Source organism: Eumetopias jubatus, unplaced genomic scaffold (assembly GCF_037043125.1).
Source record: "Eumetopias jubatus isolate StellerSeaLion01/CBP00866 unplaced genomic scaffold, mEumJub1_p1.0 scaffold_15, whole genome shotgun sequence".
Lineage (NCBI taxonomy): Eukaryota > Metazoa > Chordata > Mammalia > Carnivora > Otariidae > Eumetopias > Eumetopias jubatus.
Genome location: NW_028274821.1, coordinates 75,020,981 through 75,044,360, shown reverse-complemented (window position 1 = coordinate 75,044,360; position 23,380 = coordinate 75,020,981). Strand labels below are relative to the sequence as shown.

General features: G+C 44.7%; 1 protein-coding gene across 11 annotated transcripts in view; it reads right to left on the bottom strand.

The window, feature by feature from the left end:
• ZNF618 (zinc finger protein 618) overlaps positions 1-20,559 on the bottom strand; it is a 173,575-nt gene extending 153,016 nt beyond the window's left edge. For all 11 annotated transcript variants that reach the window (XM_028107975.2, XM_028107976.2, XM_028107982.2 and 8 more), the window contains exon 1: positions 20,480-20,559. In XM_028107975.2, coding sequence (XP_027963776.1) covers positions 20,480-20,512 — 33 coding nt within the window. In that variant the 5' untranslated portion in view covers positions 20,513-20,559. The remainder of the gene's footprint in view (positions 1-20,479) is intronic.
• Positions 20,560-23,380: the final 2,821 nt, after the last annotated feature.

Genomic DNA, 23,380 nt, shown 5'->3' with positions numbered 1-23,380 from the left:
TTTAAAATTGATTCAAGTGTTCATCTGGTAGAATATGTGTGAGACTAACAAAAGTTTTGAAAACAGAATAATGGGGAGAAATGTTTACCAAATATTATAGTATTTTAAAAGCAAAATTTACCAAAACAGGGTGGTACCAGAACAGAAGTTAATACATAGCTGCGTCTGTTGCGTCTGTTTCTGGACTGTAATCTATTAAAATCTATCTGCCTGTTTAAGACTATGCCAGGTCCACCTTCATTTAGTTACTGGAGCTTTAAGATATCTTCATATACACATTTAGAAAATATGGACTTAGTCAGACCCACCCATCTCCTGGTCGCAGGACTGGACAGCCAATCCCTCAATCCTTTATAACCCTTCAAACCACCCAGCCATAGATAAAGTGGGACCCACAAAGCCATCCAGCTCAGAAGCAGCAAATGGGAGCAGGACCACCATCAATTGCCTTCCCAGTGGCAGACATCACTAATCAATCTCAGCACCTTCCCCACTATGGCCTATCCGTGGAATCAAGAACCGACCATAGCTGGAATTCATAAGGAAACCCCTCCATCATCTCTGAAGTCCGATCCCTTCATTTTTATGGGTGAATGAATTTTTATCCTCATGACAATTTTGCAAGGCGGAGCAGAAATAGCTCTTTATCTCATATTCTAACAACAGTGTTTCCACTAGGGAAAATGACACCCCAAACTCAGCCCAGGCCTGCTTAAGGGGCAGAACCATCAACACGAGGCCTCTTGCATCCAGCCCTAGTCCTTCCGCCTTCTCTGTCCTCCTATACCCCAAACGGACTCAGACATAGGACTAGCGAGCCTACACAGTTTCCACGCTCTGTGCAAGGGGGGGAAAAAAAAAGCATTCAGCTGGAACTGGCCAGTTAACCCTTACATAGGACTTACCATGTGTCAAGCGTGGAGCTAGTGCTTTTACTATTAACCCATTCTGATGCAGAGAGAGGCTGAGTAATTTTCCCAGAGTCATGCAACCTGTGGGTTTTGCATCCGGGAAGTCTGGCTACAAAGGGGACCAACCTTAGCCACTTGGCTGCACTGCGTCTCAGAGCAGCAATCTAATAATGACTGTTTTTCCTGGGGTCATCGTGCGCCACAGCGCTCAGACCCACCCCACACATTCCTGCCAGACCTCGTACTGGGCTTTGGTAAAACTACACTGTAAAGAACATCTTCGTATATAAAATACTTTGGTATTTTAAAATCCTCTCCTTTGGATATAATCCCAAAGAGAGATTACCGGTAGTAAGATCTGGGAACTTCTATTGATTTGGAAAATATAGTAAACTCTTTAAAAAGTGGTTTTTTGGTTTTTGGTTTTTTTTTTTTTAGTCACTTTGTTATTATGAAAGAGGTTCATGTTCCATGAAGAAAACTTAGTATATGCAAAAGAGAAAAAAAAGACCATAACCCTATGCCTCTCCAAGATCATCTCCACTAATGGTTTTCTTCCCTGGGACTCCTTGGAAACCCCTGAGACGTCTAGTCACTTGTGAGAAGCTGCTCTAAGCCCATGCCCATCCCCAAGTTCAGTTCGCCCATCCAGGAGCTCCCCAGCTGCTGCTTCATGCACTCACATCTTAAATGGGAAGTTACAAAGATCAGTATTCATCCTGAGGATGGGGAAGCCAGGCAGGCAGGACATTTCTGATCTGTTCCTGACCTGCTAGACAGGAGGGGTAAAGGGGCTCTAGGTTCCACCTGCTTGGGACACCTGGGAGGTCCTGGCAGGAGAACCTGGAAGATCCATTGTTGGGTCTTGAAATCAATTTAATGAGTCACAGCCAGCATTTTTTTAATAAAAGAGAGAATTAAAAAGTATCAGAATGCATCGCAAGTGGTTAAGTGTAAATATCAGTTGCCTGCTTTTGCTGTACTTAGATGAGTCCACGGGTATAAGATGGTGATATAAAATGCATTTCTTCTAGTGGGTCAGTCATGAAAGTATGAATTGCTCCTGCCCAGCAGGGCACAGGCCCTGCAGAGGTCAGTTCTGTCTGGATACCAGGAGGCAGGAGTAAGACTGCATCTGCAAAAGCACTTTGCAGAGTGAGAACACTGTTCTGACCTGAGGCCAGATTACCAAAGAGTGGCTTTCTTCCCCTAACTTCCTCTACCTGCTATCTTTCCCCCTCTAAACCGCCCCCCCATCTTGCACCCCACCCCCTCAGAGACAAGAGTCCTGATTAACTGAACATTCTGGTGGGCCCACATAAAGGATAATCACATTTGGGCAGAATTTTATGACTCACCAGCTTTGAAAGAATTAGATTTATAGTAATAAATACGCAACGCTAAAAAAAATCACCAAAGTTCATCTTTCTTTAATGATTCATATTATTTCACTGGCCCAGAATGCTCTGCTCCCTCCCTTTCCTCCCACAGACCCATCTTCAGACCCTCAAATCCTATCTGTCCTTCAAAGCCACACTCAAATACCACTTCCTCCAGGCAGTTGCCCTGGATTCTCTTTACCAGGATTCATCTTTCCCTCCACTAAACACCCTCAGCAACCAGTCTTAGAACACTGAACACTTTCTATAGCACATTATATATGGCTGTGAACAGAATCCATATTGATTTATCACCTTGGCACCTATCAAGGGTCGTCACCCGTAATAAGGACAAATATTTAATGGCTAAACAAATTCAAAAGGTATTTAAGATCTTAAAAGAGGAAGAAGGATCACCATCCAAAAATGGTTCCAGCATAAATGCGGAATAACTAGTTATTAGAGAATTCTGGCTAGTAAAATGAGATTAAAAATAATTTACTGAAAAATTAATACTCGTATAAGTAAATAATGTAATAAAAGACATGAAATTAACAGAGCTCATCTTGAAGGGGTGTGCAATTATAAAGTCTTTTCTTTTGTGCATATATATTCTATGTTTCCCTCATTGAACACGAACCCCTCTCATAATAATAAAATCAGTGAAACATTTTTTAGTAAACGTTGCACATTTAGATTGGGTCTAATTTTTCTCTTATAAAGTTCCACTGTAATGAACAATTTCATAACGGAAAAATAATATATAGAAATATAGTAGTTTTGGGGCACCTGGGTGGCTCAGTCATTAAGCATCTGCCTTCGGCTCAGGTCATGTTCCCAGGGTGCTGGGATCGAGCCCCGCCCGCGTCAGGCTCCCTGCTCAGTGGGGAGTCTGCTTCTCCCTCTCCCTCTGCTGCTCCCCCTGCTTGTGCTCTCTTGCTCTGTCAGATAAATAAATAAAATCTTTAAAAAAAAAAAAAAAGTGTTATACCTGTACACCCAGGGAACATCAGAGTCCAGAAAAAGACCCAAGTACATGTAAATTTAATATAAGGTAAAGATGACATTTCAAATCCAGGAGGAAAAGATGAATTATTCAGTTACTGGTGTTAGAGTAAGAAGCTAGCCGTTTGGGGGGGGAAAGAGTCTGATCTCTACGCCCCTCCTCTAAAGCAAATATATTCCAAATAGATAAACAATGTAAATGTAAGAAAACTAGCTGTATAAAATAATAGAAGAAATAAGGATGAATGTTTTTTAACTTCTTTTGTTTCCAGGTATTGAATCTTATAAACAATTACGAGCACTCATGTACATCTCAAATGGTATACAGACGCAGCTACTTCTTCTGTGTACATTCCTAGAAAACAAACGGATTGGTGAGGTAACACAAACGTTCAACTCTGGTTTTCTTCCCCCCACCTTAGCTATTTTTAAGTGTACAGTTCAGGAGTGCTAAGTATATTCACAGAGTTGTGCAACAGATCTCTAAACTTTTTCATCTTGCAAAAGTGAAACTATACCCACTGAACAACAACTCCCCATTTCCCCCTTCCCCTGGAAACCACGATTCTACTTTCTGTTTCTATGAGTTCTGACTACTTTAGAGATCTCATTTGGGTGGAATCACACAGTATTTGTCTTCTTGTGATTGGCTGACTTCACTTAGCACGGTGTCTTCAAGGTTTATCCGTATTTTATCATGTGACAGGATTTCCTTTTTTAAGGTTGAGTAATATTCCATTTTATGTACAGACCACATTTTGCTTATCCACTCATCCATCAATGAATATATGGATTACTTCCTCCTCTTGGCTACTGTAAATACCACTGCAATCAACATAGGTGTATAATTACCTCTTTGAGATCCTGCTTTGAATTCTTTTGGATAGATACCCAGAAGCAGGGTTGCCAGATCATATGATAATTCCATTTTTAATTTTTTGAGAAACCACCATACTGTTTTCCATCGCAGCTGCGCCAACAGTACACAGGGTTCCAAATTTTCCACACCAACACTTACTTTGTTTTTTTTTTCTTCTTTTTACAGTGACCATCCTAATGGGTGTGAGGTGATATCTCATTGTGGTTTTAAACTGCATTTCTCAAATGATCAGTGATGTTGAGTATATTTCCATATGCCTGTTGGCCATCTGTATTATCTTCTCTGGGAAAATGTTCAAGTCCGCTGCCCATTTTTTTTAAAAATCAGGTTATTTGGTTTTTTGTTGTCGAATTGTAGGGGATTCTTTATATACTCTGGAAACTAACCCTTTCTCAGATACATGATTTGCAAATATTTTCTTCCACTTTGTAGGCTGCCTTTTTGCTATAAATTCTTAACGTGGGGCACCTGGGTGGCTCAGTCCGTTAAGCGACTGCCTTCAGCTCAGGTCATGATCCCAAGATCCTGGGATCGAGTCCCGCATCGGGCTCCCTGCTCTGCGGGGAGCCTGCTTCTCCCTCTGCCACTCCCCCTGTTTGTGTTCCCTCTCTCGCTGTGTCTCTCTCTGTCAAATAAATAAATAAAATCTTTAAATAAATAAATAAATAAATAAATTCTTAATGTGGGAAAGTCTTTTCAACTGTGACACCAAAAAAAATATAGTCAGAATCCAAAACACAAAAATGGAAGCATTTTAAAAGTAAACATTTTAGGGACACGTGGGTGGCTCAGTGTCTGCCTTCAGCTCAGGTCATAATCCCAGGGTCCCAGCATCAAGCCCCGCCGCATCAGGCTCTCTGTTCAGCATGGAGCCTGCTTTTCTCCCTCTCCCTCTGCTACTCCCCCTGCTTGTACAGGCGTGCACACGCTCTCTGTCTCTCTCTGTGTCAAATTAATTTTTTAAAAAGTAAACATTTTATTCAACCACTTCTAAACAGCACTTAAAAAAAAAAAAGTCTAGGACAAGAAATACTTGGAATCTGAATAGCAAAGAGTCAGTATCTCTAAAATCCAATGAGCTTTACAAAAAAAATTAAGGAAGGGTTAAACACCCCAAGAGAAAAATAGGCAAAATGCTTGAACAGGCAATTCACAAAATTAGAAATGCAAGTAGCTAATAAGCATACCAAGCAATGTTCAACCTCATTAGTTTGTCCATCAAGACCTCAACGATTAAAAACAGTGGCAATACAAGGTGATGGCCACTTGTATTGGATGTATAGAATGAGCACTCCCAATCTCTTCGGAGAAATGTAAATTGTTATCACCTGCAGGATGCGAATATGATATGATTTAGCAATCGGCCTCTTAGAGACTGATGATAAAGAGATCACCACACAAGCAAGAAACCCTGCACGTAAAGAGATTAGAAATAACCAAAATCCAATAGGGCACTGAGTTCAGGGACATATATACAGTAGAAATACAATGTAGTCAATAAAATAATAATGAAGGTCTCTATTTACCGATGCAGAAAGATATCCAGGAGTTTAAAAAGAAAAAAGAAAGCAGACGCTGAACAGCACGTAGAATATAATCCCATTTGAATAAAACTGTAATCATACATGTTTAAATATGCAGAGAGATGACTTAAATAATGTTGACCAAATGTGAACAGTGGTTGTCTCTGGGTGGTACGATTTGGGGTGATTTTTTTTTTTAAAGAACAATCATATTTTTTCTGTACTGCTTTAAAGTTCTTGTAATGAATGTATTATTTTTATAATCGGGGGGGGAAAAGAACCTATTTTCACTTGGAAGAAAAATAAAAGCAAGAATCAGCTCTTGGACAGCCACGTCACACTTAAACCAGAATGGAGTCAGCCCAGGACCGTGTGAACTGCTAAGTCCTGAGTTCAAATTCTGCCTCTGGCACTAGTTACCTGAATCACCCTGGGCAAGTTACTTGGCTTCGCTGTGCCGTTTCCTCACCTGTAAAACAGACAGGATGAAATTCTATGTCATGGAGTTATTTGGGGAACAAAGAAACTAATACTGAGTAAGTTCTCAATAATTATTAGCTTCATTCTCCCGTTCGAGCTCATCAGTGAAAGCACCCTAGTTGTATCTGGCCCATATTAGGTATTCAAAATGTGTCAGGTGATTTGAATGGGGTAGACGGATGGATGAACAGCTAGTCATAAGAAGGACAAACATCTGAAGGACAGAAAGATTATACAGGTGAACGGGTGGGTGGGTAGAGAAGGATGGAGAGATGAATAGCTAGACAGCGGGACTGATGGGTAGACAGACAGTATGGCAGCTTGTGTTTTCCAAAGATGACCACACCAATATACATCCCCTCCTACATGTTCGATGTGATGTTGCTGCAACTCCATAGAGAGGTGGGGCTTATGTCTCTCCTCTCGAAATGGAGCATATTTCTATAACTGCCTCAACCCGTAGATTGAGGTAGAAGTTATGCTACATGACTTCTGACACTAAATCATAAAAGGAGACACTGGGTCGGCTTGGCTCTATCTCTGCTGGGACATGTGCCTTGGGAGACTCAAGTTACCATACAAAAGTCAGGCCACGTATGAAGCCTCCATGCTGAAAGACCCCATAAGATGGATGGATGGATGGACGGACGGAGGGATGGACGGATGGACAGATGCCCAAGGAACTCCAAGTGTTCAAGTCTTTCAAACCCTGGCACTAGACATGAGAGTGAAGACGACTTTAAGATGACGCTGGCCACTGCATGACCACAATCACAGAGAGACCCTAAACCAGACCAACAAACTGAGCTACTCGCAAATTCCTGACCCACAGAAACCATGGGAGAAAATTAAGTAGTGTTGTGTTAAGCCACTAAGTTTTGAGGTGACTTGTTACACAGCTTAAGTATCTAATAAAGATGGTAAGAGGAGTCTGAGGCTGAATGCATGACCTCTCTATTGGGAGCCCTCGAAATCAGTAACATCTTATGCTCAATTTCAGGTCTGGCACACTTCTCTTGTCTGTTCCAATAGCCTCCTGCTTACCTTCCTATTCCAGGCCTTTCTCATTTCTGCTATTTATACTTCCAAAAGCCAGCCCTCCAAGCTCTGACTTGTATTAACTGCCCTCCTGCCCCTGAACAAACTAACAGAACATGCTTTCTGAGCAACTAGTTCAAGCTCTGACTGCAGAAGAGGGGAAACTGAGGCTCAAAGAGAGAAAGAAATTAGCCCAGACTCCGGATGAGTTAGAAGCAGGGCTCAGACTAGAGACTATGATTCCCACCCTGAAGCCCAGAGTTATTTCTCCTCCAACAGCCTGTGGGCTCCAGGTATCCCTGAGTTTGAGTCCTGCCTCCACTGCTTACTGGCAGTGACAGGAGTCCCATCAGGACAGCCAGCATTACCGCAGGCCCTGGCTAGGACGTGCCAGAGCTCTTGGCTCCAAGCATACCTTACATCTGTCTGGGCATAAATTTGCATTCTGAATCCAGGAGGCCCCGGTTCCAAGTATGTCAAATGTAATTAATTACAGCAAACCTTCTGCAACTGTTTTCAAACGCAGTATTAAAGGCACTGTGCGCATGAAACACACAAGCCACTGGCCCAACAAGGAGCGCAGGGAGCTCGGGAATGGGGGCCTGGGAGGCCCAGATCCAGGCCCATGGAATGGGGAGGGCAAGTTCCTGAGACACCAGGGTCCAGTTCAGCCCCACAGCGAAGGGAAGGGCATCCGAGGGAGCTGGGTTCAAGACCTAGCCAATCACCAACGCCACAACTTGGTCAAGTAACTTCCTCAACTGTAAGGGTGAATGGTAAGACTCTGCAGCTCAAAGGGCTATTGTGAGCCTCGTCTCTGGCAATCATCTGAATTTGAAGCCAACCACCCTTACCAGATGTGTATACCCTCTCACCCCTGATTCTCAACCCCCTCATATTATAAATAAATACATACATACATACATACTTACATACATACCCTTACTCTCTAGGGTGCTTGTATTAACTGAGATAATAGATGTTAAATGATAGGTCCAGCACCTGGCATATAAGAAGCACTTGGCAAATGTGCAATGATTACTGTACTTCAAGGCAGAAAAATTCTATTTTGCAAAAATCAAGTGAGATAAACAAGAATGCTCAACTCAGCCTTTCGATAGAAACAGATCCTGAGCAAAAGAAGTTTGCAAGGTGGAATTTCCAACACGTGGCTCAAACTCCTTTCAAAACACTAACAGCAAGAGAACCAGGCTACAAAGTTTGAGACCTGTGTTCAAGTTTAGCTTTGTCGTTTACTGCCCTCCCTGCCCACCCCCGACGCCGGACCCCCCGACCCCACTGGGGCTAGCTGAGCCCACTCAGACCAGGCTGGAGATCAGGGGAGCTAAATGACCTCCCCACCCTGCCAGCTCTGTCCTCTGCAGCAGTGTGCCCTCTGGGTCTTCCAGAAGCTTCACTTCCCAAATCTGTGCATAGAGCAGACATGACTTAGTACTCAGAGAATGGCCTGTGGCCACTCAGGACCCTAAATCCATAGCCCCTAATGTGACCCAGGTTTCTATGCCCAAACCAGCCCTGAACTACCCTCTGATTCATAAACCCTGGTTAAACCCCAAAGACTAAATAGACTGGAATTTTTTGGCAAGCGGAGAGATTGCCAGGGGTAATCTTTTAGATTTGTTTTTGCTTGTCTTGTTAGATTTACTTTCTTCCAAAGTGTTTAATTAATGTTTAGAGGAATGGATAAGCAAAGTGGAAAACAGTTTAATTTTTTCTTCCTAAATTACCAATCTCTCTCTCTCTCATAAGTTCCCTCCATTTAACCACCTACTTATGCTGATGCCTATACCACTACATCAGCCTTCTTCTCAGAAGCAAGCTGCTGCGTGACCCTGAGAAAGCCACGCTCCCTCTCTGGGGGGAGTGGATTTTTAGACCAGCATTGTCCAACAGAAATATAATACAAGCCACATAGGTAATTTCAAATTTCCTAGTAGCCACGTTGTTCTAAAAAAAAAAAAAAAAAAGCAAAATTAATTTTAATAATTATTTTGTTTAACCCAATATATAAAAGGCTATCATTTTAACTTGTAATGAATATTTTTTTTAATTATTACTGAAATCTTTTACAATCTTTTTCCCTACGAAGCCTTCAAAGTCCAGTGTGGATTTTACATTTCCAGCGAGCCACACTTCCAACTGCTCGAAAGCCACGGCCAGTGGTTACCAATACACACTGGATGGCACAGGCATCTCTACAAACCTTTTAGCTCTAGACTGCCCAGATCCAAAAAGATGACTAGCCTTGGGCGCCTGGGTGGCTCAGTTGGTTAAGCGACTGCCTTCGGCTCAGGTCATGATCCTGGAGTCCCAGGATTGAGTCCCGCATCGGGCTCCCCGCTCAGTGGGGAGTCTGCTTCTCCCTCTGACCCTCTTCCCTCTCGTGCTCTCTGTCTTTCATTCTCTCTCTCTCTCTCAAATAAATAAATAAAATCTTTAAAAAACAAAAAAACAAAAAAACAAAAAAAAAACAAAAAGATGACTAGCCTTACAACAAATTCCAATTCCTGCCAGTAGCCCCCCAGGGAAGTTAGCCTTCCCTGGGGCCTCCTTCCAGGCCAGTTTCAGTTTTCTTTCAGATCAGTTTCACTTTCTGCTTTTCCAGCATACATTACAAGAAACACCCACACAAACACACTTAAATTTTTAGTTATTTTTCCCAGTTGATGAAATTAAAAAAAAAAAAAAAAATCTCCAGCATCCAAAAATGTATCTGTTCTCTCTGGGTATTCTAAGTGCCCTGGCTATGAGAAACTCTGAGCCCAAAATAAAGCAAAACGCAAACTCTGCAAAATTTCACCTGATAAAAATTCCCATCCTTAATTCACTACAAAAATGTTGGGGCTGGCGGGAATTTGTCCGGTGGAGGCTCAAACCTGAGTGATAGAATGGCTAGCCCCTGGGGCATTGCTGTCTCAGACAATAACATACCCAGCGAGCTAACCAAAACAGCTCTGACTTTGAATGCTAGCAAACCACCAGCCAGGGGCTTGCCCTGGGACACTCCCAGGCCTCCTCCACTTTGCAGGACTCATTTCCACCCATGGGGGTTTCCTCCCCCACCCCTGGGTCCCCCGATTCCCCCAGGACTAGGGCTGGCCCCAGGGAATCGAAGCTCCATCCCTGACACAGAGCTCACTTCACTAGAAAGTGGGTTTTCCGAGGTTTCCTATAGCTGGCTGGGGCGCCAAGCAACACCTGACTCCATTTATTCTCTTTAGCTTATATATGAAGCCTCCTTCTGCTGTGTCAGCCAAATTATTTTTACCATTTTTCTGTGGACTCAATACCATCCTCACCTCGGCCTCCCTCCTTTCCTTTTTAAGAAGAGAAAGGAGTTGTCACCAACATGTTTCTCCAGTTCTTCGCTGTTTATGAAGCACTTCTGAATCCGTTAACTCACATGATGGTTGCAGGAAGCCCGTCAGGGATATACAAGTGGACTGTTCTCCCATTTATTGGATAAACAAACAGAGACTCAGCGCCCAGCAGGTCACGTATGTGACTGAAACATGGGAACTGACTGGACCGGGAAAGTACAGACCCACCCAAGGCCTACAAATCCCTAACCCTTTAAACCTTCGGCCGGCATATAAAATGAAACAAGCGAAGGGACCAACTCACCTCGTGGGCACCCATCTGTGACTTCGAGTTTACATAATCTCCCAACAGGGCACTTACAATTAGTGGCCAGTGCTAGTTAGAAAAATCCATGTGTAAAAAAATAACACCCATGTAGGGCTTCCGGTCTAAAACGCATTTTCAAAATAAATAAATGAATGAATAAATAGGGGTGCCTGGGTGGCTCAGTCAGTGAAGCGTCTGCCTTCAGCTCAGGTCTTGGTCCCAGGGTCCTGCTTGGTCCCAGAGTCCCACATCGGGCTCCCTGCTCAGCGGGGAGTCTGCTTCTCCCTCTGCCTCTCACCCAGCTCTCATGCTATCTCAAATAAATAAAGTATTTTCGAAAAAATAAAATAAATGAACAAATAAGCATTTTCAAATACCTGCCCTCATTTGATTCTTGTGGAGGACAATTTCCATCCCATTTCCCAGATGCAGAAACTGGGATTCTGGGGGCTGAGAAACTCATCTGTGGTCTTAAAAGCGTGCACAAACAGCAAATGTGTCGCAAACCCAGGTTATGGTCCAGGAACCCGAGGGCCTGCCTTGCCCCTCAGCCATGTCATCTATATTACACGAGTGAGTGAGGGACACTGCCCAACGCAGTGGCCCAGGCACCAGCATCTCCCCCTTTGAAATCTGATCACTCTGGGATCAGGCAAAGAAGCAGGTCACCCAGCCCTGCTTTGATGACAACCCCAAGGGTATCTAATTATAACAGGGAGGGAAGGGAGGAGCCAGAATCCTCTCACTATTTCTCAAGACCAAATTAACTTGAATTTCTTTTGACACAGCGTATGTGCGAATAATAGGAAAAGCATTGGTTGAGGAGTTAGGAAATCTGAGGCTTGAAGTTCCACCTCGGCCTAGTCACTGAGGTTTTGGGCAAGGAACTGCACCTCCCTTCCTGTGTGTGTGTGTGTGTGTGTGTGTGTGTGTGTGTGTGTGTGTGTGTGTGTGTGTGTGTGTGTGTGTGGAACTAGATCAGGAATGACAAACTGGCTTCATGTCCCATGCTAAGGTGTGTGTGTGTGTGTGTGTGTGTGTGTGTGTGTGTGTGTGTGGAACTAGATCAGGAATGACAAACTGGCTTCATGTCCCATGCTAAGGTGTGTGTGTGTGTGTGTGTGTGTGTGTGTGTGTGTGTGTGTGGAACTAGATCAGGAATGACAAACTGGCTTCATGTCCCATGCTAAACTCAACTGCCGGGCTGAGTTTCATCATACTAAGGAGGACTCTGAGGTCGCTGGCCAGATGCAATGGAAAAGACGGCCAAGATCGATTAGCAATGTCTGCCACAGGCTTGAAAATAGGGGGCAGCAGTATGTATATATTACTTATTTACCAGCCCTGGACTAGACGTTGTACAAATAACATGCTGCAAGTGAAAAGCACCCTGCCCTCTACAAAGCTTTCTTCTCACTATCCCTCACCACTTTTTACAAGAACCCAGTGCTGAGGGTATCATCCATCCCCATCATCCCCACTTTACACATAGGGAAATCAAGAACTTTGGCAGAGATCAATAAAGCAGCGGAGCAGAGAAGGAAGCCAAGCCTTATCCCTTCAACTTCGACCTGTTCGTTCTACCCTGGAAATGTCAAACTGGCATTCCACCACTGGCAGGACACTAAACCTCCCCCCCATGGGCTTCTTACACCTTTCAGAGCAGGGGCACAGCAAAGTATGAAACCCACGCAAAGACATGGAAGGAAAGGGGTACTAATTCAAAGTTCCAGATGCTTCTCCCCAAGGCCAAGTCCTGTCCTCACTGCATGAGTGGAGAAGCCACGCCCAGAGCTAAGTGACGTAGACAAGAGAACTGGAAGTCCCTCATGTCACATCCCACCCCACCAACATGACACCCTACCTCAATTCCAAGATGCCTTCAACTGTTAAACACACCATGGGTTTTATAACAGCTTTTGGTGGAGAAGAAAATAAGAGGGAATGTACTAACAGGAAACATCTATTGTAAGACACATCCTAATTTCAGAAATATGAATAAGTTGGAACATGACCACCGAGGAAATACAGTCTCCCTCAGACTGGGATCCTGTGCTCACTTGCTGGGCTGGGCCCGAAGTGTGAAAAGTGACAGTGTTTTATAAAGCTTACAGAAAAAAAAATGAAGCAAATAAACAGAATGTTCTCAATTTTCTCCCATAGACTTTCCTTGAATCTTTGGCATAATGCAAACCATAATCCAACCACAGATGGGGTCTGATTGAACACTGAATCACACATTTAGCTGCTACAGTAAAGGTGTTGCAGGTGTTCTGCAGACAGCCCCCCGCTGCCCCGTTCCTGGGCCCATGACCAAGACAACCAGCTCCCAAAGCAAACACAGTACCTAGTACCTCAAGGTTTTCCCCATTTCCACCTCCTTAGAAGTGCTGAGACCATTCGCCATACCTGCCAATTAGCCATCTGGATGATGACCCTACCTCGCCCCTCATCCATTTTAAAGAAATTGTTTATACAAGAGGGGGTGAAGAGGGTGGGAAACTCTTTTAAAACTCCCCAAGATGCGTAAAATTCAAAGGAGTGTTATCCCCATTCAAGGAGCCCCCCTCTGATTACTCCAGCTCTAAAAAAAGGTGCTTAGGGCTCCCTAGTAAAACAGTACTTCTGACCAAATGGCCAAACCCAAATTGGTCACCGACTCCTCACTAGACTCTAATCTGACTGATCTGAGCTATTTCCAAAAATCAAATTAAGTCATCAAATATTTATTGAGCTGCTGCTCTGTGCCAGACCCTAAAATGAATAACCCATGCTCTCTGCCCTCAAGGAACTCACAAGCTGGCTGGAGAGAGAGAAATGCAAACCAGCAACTCTCATCTGTGGGTCCACAGTATTTGGGAAGTACTGCAGGGCAGGCACAGATGAAGTCCACCTGGGCCCGTGTGGGGCGCTACACAGAACAGGACATGCAGGAGGTCTTGACGGGGGTGTTCTGGCTCCTCAAAGCAGAGATGAGTAAGGGGAAGGGGAAGGAATGAGTAAGGGCCTCCCTAAAGACAGGAGGCCCAGGGGGAACAGAAGCTCCAAGGAGGTACACAGTTCGCCCGGGACTAAGATTTATCCCTTTTAAAGACTGTGCCACAGGCTTTGCAACAAATCCAGAAATATTCAGAGGAACTACAGCATCCCTGGAATGAAAGCATTAAGAACACTTTGACAAGACGCGTAAGGTCCAGGAGACATCTCATCCTGGTCTGTTTTTAGAGCAACAACCAAAAAAGTGGACAGTTCTGTTGTTCCCTAACTCCGTCTTATTAAAGATAAGCCCCCAGGTTTCCAGAACTATTAAAATTGTGGTCGCTGCAACTCGATCTCCCCCAACAGAGACCCGCCAGCCACTGGGTCAAGAGGTAACTAACGGGGCGCCTGGGTGGCTCAGTCGTTAAGCGTCTGCCTTCGGCTCCGGTCATGATCCCAGGGTCCTGGGATCGAGTCCCGCGTCGGGCTCCCTGCTCGGCGGGAGGCCTGCTTCTCCCTCTCCCACTCCCCCTGCTTGCGTTCCTGCTCTCGCTGTGTCTCCCTCTGTCAAATAAATAAATAAATAAAATCTTTAAAAAAAAAAAGAGGTAACTAACATGTGTTGACCTCCTTCTAAGGACCATCTTCCAAGAACTGGCTAGGTCTTTTCCCACGTGCCGCTTCATTTAACCATAAATCAACCCATCAAGGTCAGGATTATTACCCACCTTTTTCCAGGTACAGAAGCTGTAGCTCCAAAACCAGGAGTGTCTTTCCCAAAGTAACACAAAGCTAACCATGCCACGGGGTAGGATTCCAAACTCTGGTCTGCTTGAGCTCAAATCCTACTTCCCATTTCACCAGCTGGGCAGAGGTCCGAAATTGTCTATGCTTCTGACCTAAGGCCCTGAGGCCCATCCAGGGGGGATTCTTGGGTGGTCCCATGTTCAGTTCAGACTCGGATCCCACTGACAGACCATCTCTCCCCACAATGTCCCCCTTCCTCTCAGATCCCAACCCTGGTCCTTCCCACCTGCTGTCTTCTGACATCTTCATCCTTCTTTAGGCCAGACTTTATTTAAAACCCACCCCCTGCACCTGTACTTCTCAGCTACAAGGGCACGCATGCCGAGACACATCATCCTGGGGTTTCTAGCCACCATTTGTCAAGTTTAACTAAAGTGTTCTGGCCTGATCCTGGTAGAAGACTGCTCTGGGACAAATACAAGATTTGGACCACTTCAGCCACAAGAGGCTAAAAGGCAGAACTCTTCCCCACTACAGGCTGAACCACCGCAGGGCATCTAGGGCTCAGGAAGGAAGTCCCACCAACAAAACCAAGAGCTTTGAAAGATGTGTCATTAACCTTCCGCGGCCACCCCATAACAACAACTAGATGCAACACTGGTCTCGCCCTGTGCTGTCCAAGACGGAAGCCACGAGCCCCATGTGGCTACTGAGCACATGAAATGTGGCTAGTCAGAAAAGACTTAATAGCTCCCAAAGAAAGACCATAAAATATCACGCTAACAATTCTTTATGTGAATGAGATCCTGAAAGGATGGTATGCTGTGAAGATATTGGATTAAATAACTATATTATTAAAATTAATTCCACCTGTTTCTTTTTACTTTCTTTAGGTGTCACCAGAAAGCTTAACATTATGTGTGTGGCTCACATTTGTGACTCAAATTCTATTTCCATGGGACAGTGCCGGTCTGAAACATGCAACAGATGAGGAGACAAAGAGCAACTTGGGGAGTTTTTAGGAAGCACATACATCAAAATATAGACACTCACAGAGTCCGATTAAAATTTAAATACAGCGCAAACACAAAGGCTCTAACTCCAGAAAAAGTCCTATGGCAATTTGAAGTAAAAGTGCGCAAGAAAAAGTAAGCGTGGCTGCTCACTCTTCCACCAAGACAGGTATTCCAGGCTTCTTAAAAAATCTCCTTTCCGGCAAGAGAAGGCAGCACAGATGCTGCCTTCACTCTAGCACCTGTCGTTCCAGGCTTCTCCAAGGCCAACAAGCTGGGGTGTGTGCCCAACCGCCAGGGAGCTGAGACTTCTTCCCAGTGGCCCAAAAGGTAGGCTCAGCCAGGGGACAAACCATGTGGCACAGGACACCTACTCCACAGGGTTCAAGTCAAAATCAACTGGAATAATAAATGAGAAAAGAAGAGTCGAACTGGGAAAGTGCAGGGTACCTGCAGCACATCAAGGTGCGTCATCGGTCCACTACCTTGCCAACTCCTTTAACGGTAGGAATTACATTTATCGTGCACATGGATCGGCAAATGGAAATAAAACAGAAGTTTCATGAGACAACACTTACCTTCCATACTGTGCTATGCCTCTGCACTTTGGTGTCCTTCTATGTTCCATTCCGTTCTTTTTTTACGCTGACCGTGAGCCACGAAATTGATTTTACAGTGGGTCACGATTCGCAACCTAGCCCTGGGTATGGCGAAAAAGAGATGTAGTCCTTGCTCTGTGATGCTCGCTGCACCCCTCTCTCCAGAATCCGGGCATCCAGATGGGACCTCAGAACCCTTCTCAACACAGTGCTCTAGGCAGCCACAGCCAATCACTTGAAGTCAGAATCAGGGATGAAACCTATTTATTATTATCCTTGTTCTGATCCAAGATCTCAAAAACTGAGGCTGAGAAGGAAAAAGTGATTTGTCCAAGGTCATACAGCAAGACCCTGGGTGAACTAGGGCTCCTGTGGACCCACAAGGCCACTTCACTTTACATCACCAGGGAGGAGACACTACTGACCCCAAACATAACAAGAGCATGGACAAAATTTAAATTTTCACCACAACCACGGAAAGTCAGCTTATACATCCACTAAAACACGGCAGGGGAAGTTCTTATCACCCCACCAAGGAGAAGACATGAGGATTCTGAGGTCAGAGGTAGCAGCATGCCAAGAGCGGAGTCAAAGGTGGGGGGGCGGATTGTATGTGACAATGGAGGAGTTTTTAAACTCTGTTTCTCAAATGAAACAAACCACTGGCTGTTTATTTTCTAGAACCAGGGAGAGGTCAGCCTTATGCTGACCAGCCATCTTTGTTGCTTTTCTTCTGCAAAAGCAAGAGCCCTTGTTCAAGTTCACCTCTGTGCAGGGCTGAAAGTATAAGCAAACCCTTTTTCCTAGTTTGGTCCAAAGTCAAGCTGTAAAGCAGGCCCTTGAAATTTCAAACCTTATTAGAAAAAAAAAAAAAAAACTCCTTAGGCAGAAAAGCAAAACATTAAGTAATAAGAGTCTCTACTGTGAAACAGTATAAATGATCTTTCACCAAAATAACTCAGCCCATCATCAAATTACCACCCCTCGAGTCCAATTTGCCAGATTTTTTGCCCAATATTATAAGAGAGTTTGGTGAACAGACATAGGTTAATAAAAATGAGCTCATATATCCATTTCTGGTCACACTTCCATCTAAAATAGGTGAGAGAGGCCAAGGCCTAGGTCAGATCTCAGTCCTGGGAGACGCCAATAGAAACAAAAGAGAACTGACCCCGCCCCCAACAGTACCATCATGCACCTCTATTTCCTTTACAACAAACATGATCAGAATAACCAATTTTTTTTTTATAAAAGGAAAAAACAAGTCTACAAAACAGAAATGATTTTCAATTCCTCACGGGGGTTCCCTTGAAACCATAGACAACACAACAAAATTTCACAGAATGGAATTGAAGGAATCTGAGTTGTGTGTCAGGAGACCCAGGACACACAAAGGGACGTGCTGCAATATTTTTCATTCCTTGCACCAGAAATAACCTGTTATCTACAACCCTGACTTCTTCTCAGATGCCCAGTAGGGGTGCCCACCTACCCCTCCCCAACCCAGGGCAGAACTCCCCTCCATCACTTGCTAAACTCAGTCCTACTGTCTCAGGAGGCCTCCAGAGCCCTTGGAAATTACAAATTCTTTGACCGTCCTAGGCATCGGCCTAAATAATTCACAGAAAAAAAAAATTTTTTTTTCAATTATCCTACTTAAAAACAACAACAACAACAACAACAACAAAACACCTCACTCCAAATATGTCAGAATATGGCCGGTCAGCCCTGAAGGATGTCATTACTAAAAAAATAAAATCTCCCAAATGCAATGGTGATGATGGGAAATGTCGAACCTCTGCCACTGTCAAATATATTTCACAGAATTCGCATCCCCTCAGAAATTTGAATCCCCACAAAACGGGGCGGGAATGCATGAACTGGGGCCACCATTTTTTCCAAGACCAGCTGGTACCCAGCTTAAGGGACACAGGGTTTCCCATCCTAACCCCGGGTGACCCCCATAACCCCCACACAAGGTTCCACCAAGATCCCAACCTGCCAATGCTAACAATATCCCCCCCTCCTCTGAACAGAAAGATTAAAAACTTTTTTTTTTTTTTTGGTTCAAAATCTCCAGCAAATTCAACCAGATACGAATTCATCAAAAATAACCCTTCAACTTTGGGTGACCTTATTTTCATCTGCTAAATTTCAATTCAGTCAATATTTGTCCTCTAAAAAAAAAATTTTTGTTTTCACCTTCATTTGATTTCATTTTAAGGCCAAAAAACTACATCAAATACTGTTTGCATTTGTGCTTTTATGTCCCAAAGGCAAGTACCTTTGGGTCGGCTTTTGTGTCTATTTTCATTTTTCTTCTTTTAAAAAAATTAAATTTTGATGCTACAATCAGCCGAATTGGTGTTTTACCCCATTTTTTCAGCAAACTTAAGTGTTCCACTAGAGAAGATGGATAAGAATCAAAATTTTCATCTCCTCTCTGTCCTCCTTTTATCTTTCCTTCTTAAGTCAGTAAAATTTGTGTTTTTTTAATCACAGACCCCCCAAAATGATCAAAGCGAATGGATTTTCTTTTCCCCTTTGAAAGTAATCAAATTTGTGAAAAATACCAAATGCTAATGAACTACCAACCCCACATCACAATCAGAGGCCTAAAACCAATCTGGATTTCTTAAAAAATAATAAATTTTTCAAATTGGAAGAGTAAGCAAGCACAGAGAAGGGAAAATTCTCTCCTAGCAAGGATTCTTCAACCCTTGTCTTTATCAACTGATTCAGTTGCATGTCATAAAAAATGAGCTTTTGTGAATCCACTGTTAGTTTTTTCATAATAATGTTAATTATGCATATCTTATTTTAATGGCGGTCTCTCCTACAAATCTGTGGGCTACTCAATTTGTATAATGTAATGAATTTACATTTTTTTCACTGAATATTGCTCAAAAAAGGTTCCTGACATTTTCTAGATAAAACAACAACAAAAAAAGAAATGCCTAGACCTTTCAGGAAACAAAATCAGAAAATAGTCTTAATTATCCCATCAAAACAAAAAACAAAAAAACAAAAAAAACAACACAAAACCCAACAAATGCAGGAAAAAAAAACACAGCATTTCACTCTAACTTTTCCAGTTTCTGTTTTTCTTTAGAACCTTGGGATTTAAATGCAGTAAAATATAAATGCAAAATTGGAAAAAAAAAACTACAATTTTTGGGTGTGTCCAAAGCCAACATTTTAGGATCTATTTTCTCTTTTAAATCCTTCCCTCTTGAAAACAGAAAAACTTTAAATATTGCCAAATGGCGAAATTAGTCTTTTCTGCCCACTGGGCTAAACAAGTTCCAAATTACAATGAAGTACAATTTCTAATTGCTTCATAAAGCCAATTCTCCCAGTTTTCTCTAAACTCAACAATTTCCCTCCTTTCCTCATTCCAATTAGTTTTTTTGTCAAACTAAAATGAGTGAGGAAGCCAAATTGACTTCGGTTTTAGGAGGCTTTCTGCTTTCTCCCCCTCAAAAACTGAATTCATTCAAATTCCAGCTTAATTTTCATTTACATATTATCTGGATTTGGCTTCAGAAATAAAAATTGTCTCCATGCTCCAAGAAAGATCAAAGTGAAAATTTTCACCCCAAAAAAGAAAAAAAAAGAATCCTTTCCCCCTCCACTGCTTTATAGTGCAAACTTCTGAAAAAATAAGAAATAAAAAATATTTCTTTTCAATTTTAATTTCTTTTTTTTATTTACAAAATAGTATCCTCTAGGTGGCGTCGTTTTAATGGGAAAAAACTACCGTTTGAAGAAAAATTAGAAAAAAAAATTGAGAAAGGGAAATATGGCCTAAAAAAAAAAAGATTGTTGCAAAGATGGGGGGCCAGAGGGGAAAGACCTCCCGGGGGGTCATTAGGGACCCCAAGCGCAGAGGGGGTCAGGCAGAAATTGCAAATTTGGGGGGGAGGGGGGAGAGCTGGAAGGGGTTGCATTTTTGCAAAATGTGAATTGTCCAAACTGAAATGGCTGCTCTGTTCTCTCGCCGCTTTGTTTTCTGGGCTCCGGTCCGAGCCCGGGGCTGGAGGGGGCGCTGGGTGGGGGCCCGAAGAGACCCCCGCGTCACCCCCACCCTCCTCACGCCCCGTGGCGCCCGGGGGGGCTCCCCAGACCCCGACCCCCCGGTTTGCGCCCACAAAAAGCCCGCAAACGTGCCCAGGCACTTTGCATTTTGCAAATCTTGCAATGAAGTGGCGCAGCGCCCCGGGCCCCGGCCCCCCGGGGTCCCCCGCGCGGTGCATGCCCCCGGCCCCCCGTCGTACCTGCGGAGCCGCCGCGCCGCCCGGCTGGTTCATGGGTCCGTGCGGGAGGAGGCGGCCCCGGCGCGTCCTGCTCCTCCCGGGCCGGGCTGCTGGTGCGCGCACAATGCCGCCGCCGCCGCCGCCGCCGCTGCCGCCGCCGCCGCCGCCGCCGCTCCCTCCTCCGCCCGCCCCGCTCAGGCCGGGGGGGCGGGGGCGCTGGGGGCAAGCGGGGGGGGGCGCCCGGCCCTCGCCCCCACCCCCGGCCCGCACCAGCCGCCGCTGCCGCCGCCGCCGAGCCGCCCCTCGCGGGGCCGCCGCCGCCGCCCCCCGCCGCCCTGCCCGCCCCCGGGCCGGCCTCGCCGCGCGGCCCGCGAGCTCCGGGCCTCGGCCTCGGCCTCCGCGCCGCCGGCCTCCGCGCCGCACACAAAGCCGGCCGGCCCCCGGGCGCGCCGCTCCGGCCCGCCCGCCAGCCCCCGGGCCGCGGCGCCGCCGCCCCCCAAACTTTCCCGCGCCGCGCCCTGCCCTCCCCGCGCCCCCCGCGCCCGCCCCCCGGCGCCCCTCTGCCCGCCCCCCGCTCGCCAGCCCCTCGCAAAGGTCATGTTCGCGGTGGAAAAAAAGTTTGGGGAGCCGCCTCTTGGCGGAACACAAGGGGTTAATGGGAACTCTTCTGCTCCCCCCCACCCACCCCCCAAAAATCAGATTGATTTTTTAAATAAAGTTTGAAGAGCTGGCCTTATGGAGGCATTGCGAGGCTCAGTGGGATGTTCCTCCTGCCCCTGCCTGCCCGGTCCTCCAAAAAAAAAAAAAAAAATCTAATATCATTTAAAAATAAAAGTTGGAAGAACCAGCCCTGGGTCGGACAAGAAGGTTTAAGGGGACTCTTTTTAGCCCCCCCAAACAGACGGATTTTAAAAATGAATATCCGAAGAGCTGCTTTTATGTGAAATGGGGGATGAAGAGAATATTTGTCTACCTTTGTCAACATTTTTTTTTATAGAACAGATTTATATTAAAAATAAAAGTTTAAAGAACTGACCCTGAGTGAGACACTAGGGGTTAAAGGTTAAGGGGGTCTAGCCCCCCTCCCATTTCCCCCAATCAATTTGATATTAAGAAGAAAAATTTGAGAAATTCTATGTGAAATAAATTGTGAACAAGAACATTTCTATCCAACAGTCAAAATATCAGATTTTTTTTTTTTTTTTTTAAATTTAAGGAACTGCCTCCCTATGATTTGGGAAGGTCTAACCAGGACTTTTTTTTTCCTGTCCTCACCTCCCAAAAAAAAAAAAAATCTTTTTTTTTTTTTTAATTAAAAGTGTGAAGGATCTAGCCCATAACAACACAAGGATTACTGGATCCATCCTACATCTCCCACAGATGATTGATTTTTTTTTTTAGAATAAAACTTTGAAGAACTGCCCATATATGAGATGAGAGAAATCTTTCTTTACCCCTCCGAGAAAGATGTAAGGATCCTTTTTAAAAAATAAACACACTGGAAATTAAGAGTAAACACATATCTTTCCTCTGTTCCCACCTTAAAAAAAATCAAAACAAATTTTTTTCTAATGTTTAAAGAGTTGGATCGATAGGAGATAGGAAGGAGTTTTTTTCCCAGAATTTTTTTCCCTGCACCCCTCAGAAAAATTATTTTTTTAAATGTCAGGCAACTAAGGAACTGTATAGGAAAATACTCTCTCTCCCTGTAGAAGGAACATATGGGAATATAACCCTACATAAGATGCAGAGAATTAAGAGACGCAACTCTTCCCCAGACCAAACACACAAAGTTAAGAGGGATCTTCGAACCATTCCCTCCTCTGTAAAATGTTGGAGTCATTAAAAATAAAAAGTGGCCATTTCCCTCCCAGCCAGCCTGGCCAGTGTGTCTCTGGCAGAGATCTGGGCGGCCTCTGCCAAGGCTGCTGTAGGGCAGACACTGAGAGGAGCAGGTCAGCCTGTGGAGTTTGGCAGAATTGGGCTCCCATGAGCCCTGGGCATATGTGATGGCCAGGCAGTCCCCTGCCCGCCTGCCCCTCATCCACCATGTGGCTGAGGCCTTGTTACCCAGAGAGATGCTCCATGCTTGATGTCTCTCTGGCTCCATCCCTGTGTGAAAGTTTCTGGGCACCTGCCTTAAGGCTAAGCCACCTCCTCTACCCAGTGGAGCCAAGCCTATCTTTAGGCCCTGAAGTCGAAAGAAACTGGACCCAAATGACCCTGAGTCTCAGTCCCCGTGACTCAAAGCTGTAGGGTACCAAAGGAAAAAAAAAATTAATCCTGCCCTGTCAATGTGGAAAACATGATGCAGTAAGCATTCACCGAGCTTTTACTATGTGCCAGGCACGTTGTGTCTAGTAAGGCGGACACACACCATAAAGAGGATTGCTTGCAGTAGCCCTTCTCAAACTTCAGCAACTCACCAGGAGGGCCTGTTCAAACACAAATTTATTGGGCCCCACCCCAGAGTTTCTGATTCAGTCAGGAGTAGGAACTGAGAATTTGCATTTCTAACAAGTTCCCAGGTGATGCTGATGCCGTTTGGTCTAAGGTCCACACTGTTTAAACCATTGCAAAAAGGTGCCAACAGCAAAATGCACAGGTGCAGGAGAAAGAGGAAGGACTCAAACCACCCCTGGGGCGGGGGGGCGGGGAGGGGGTTGTCAGCAAAGACTCCAGGAGAAATAACATCCAGCTGGAAGGTGGGTAGAAGCATCCGTCCCCTCTGGCTCTTAATCAGATGGCAGCCTCTCTCTAGATCAAGGATCCTTAAATCCTTGGATAGGTGTGGGGACCCATAACTAAGCAATTTTACGTCTTAAGCAAATTTATGTCTATATGTGCATTTGGGGAGAGAAAATCTCTGCCTTTCACCAATTTCTCAAAAGGGTCAGTGACCCCAACCTAGAATGATCTGCA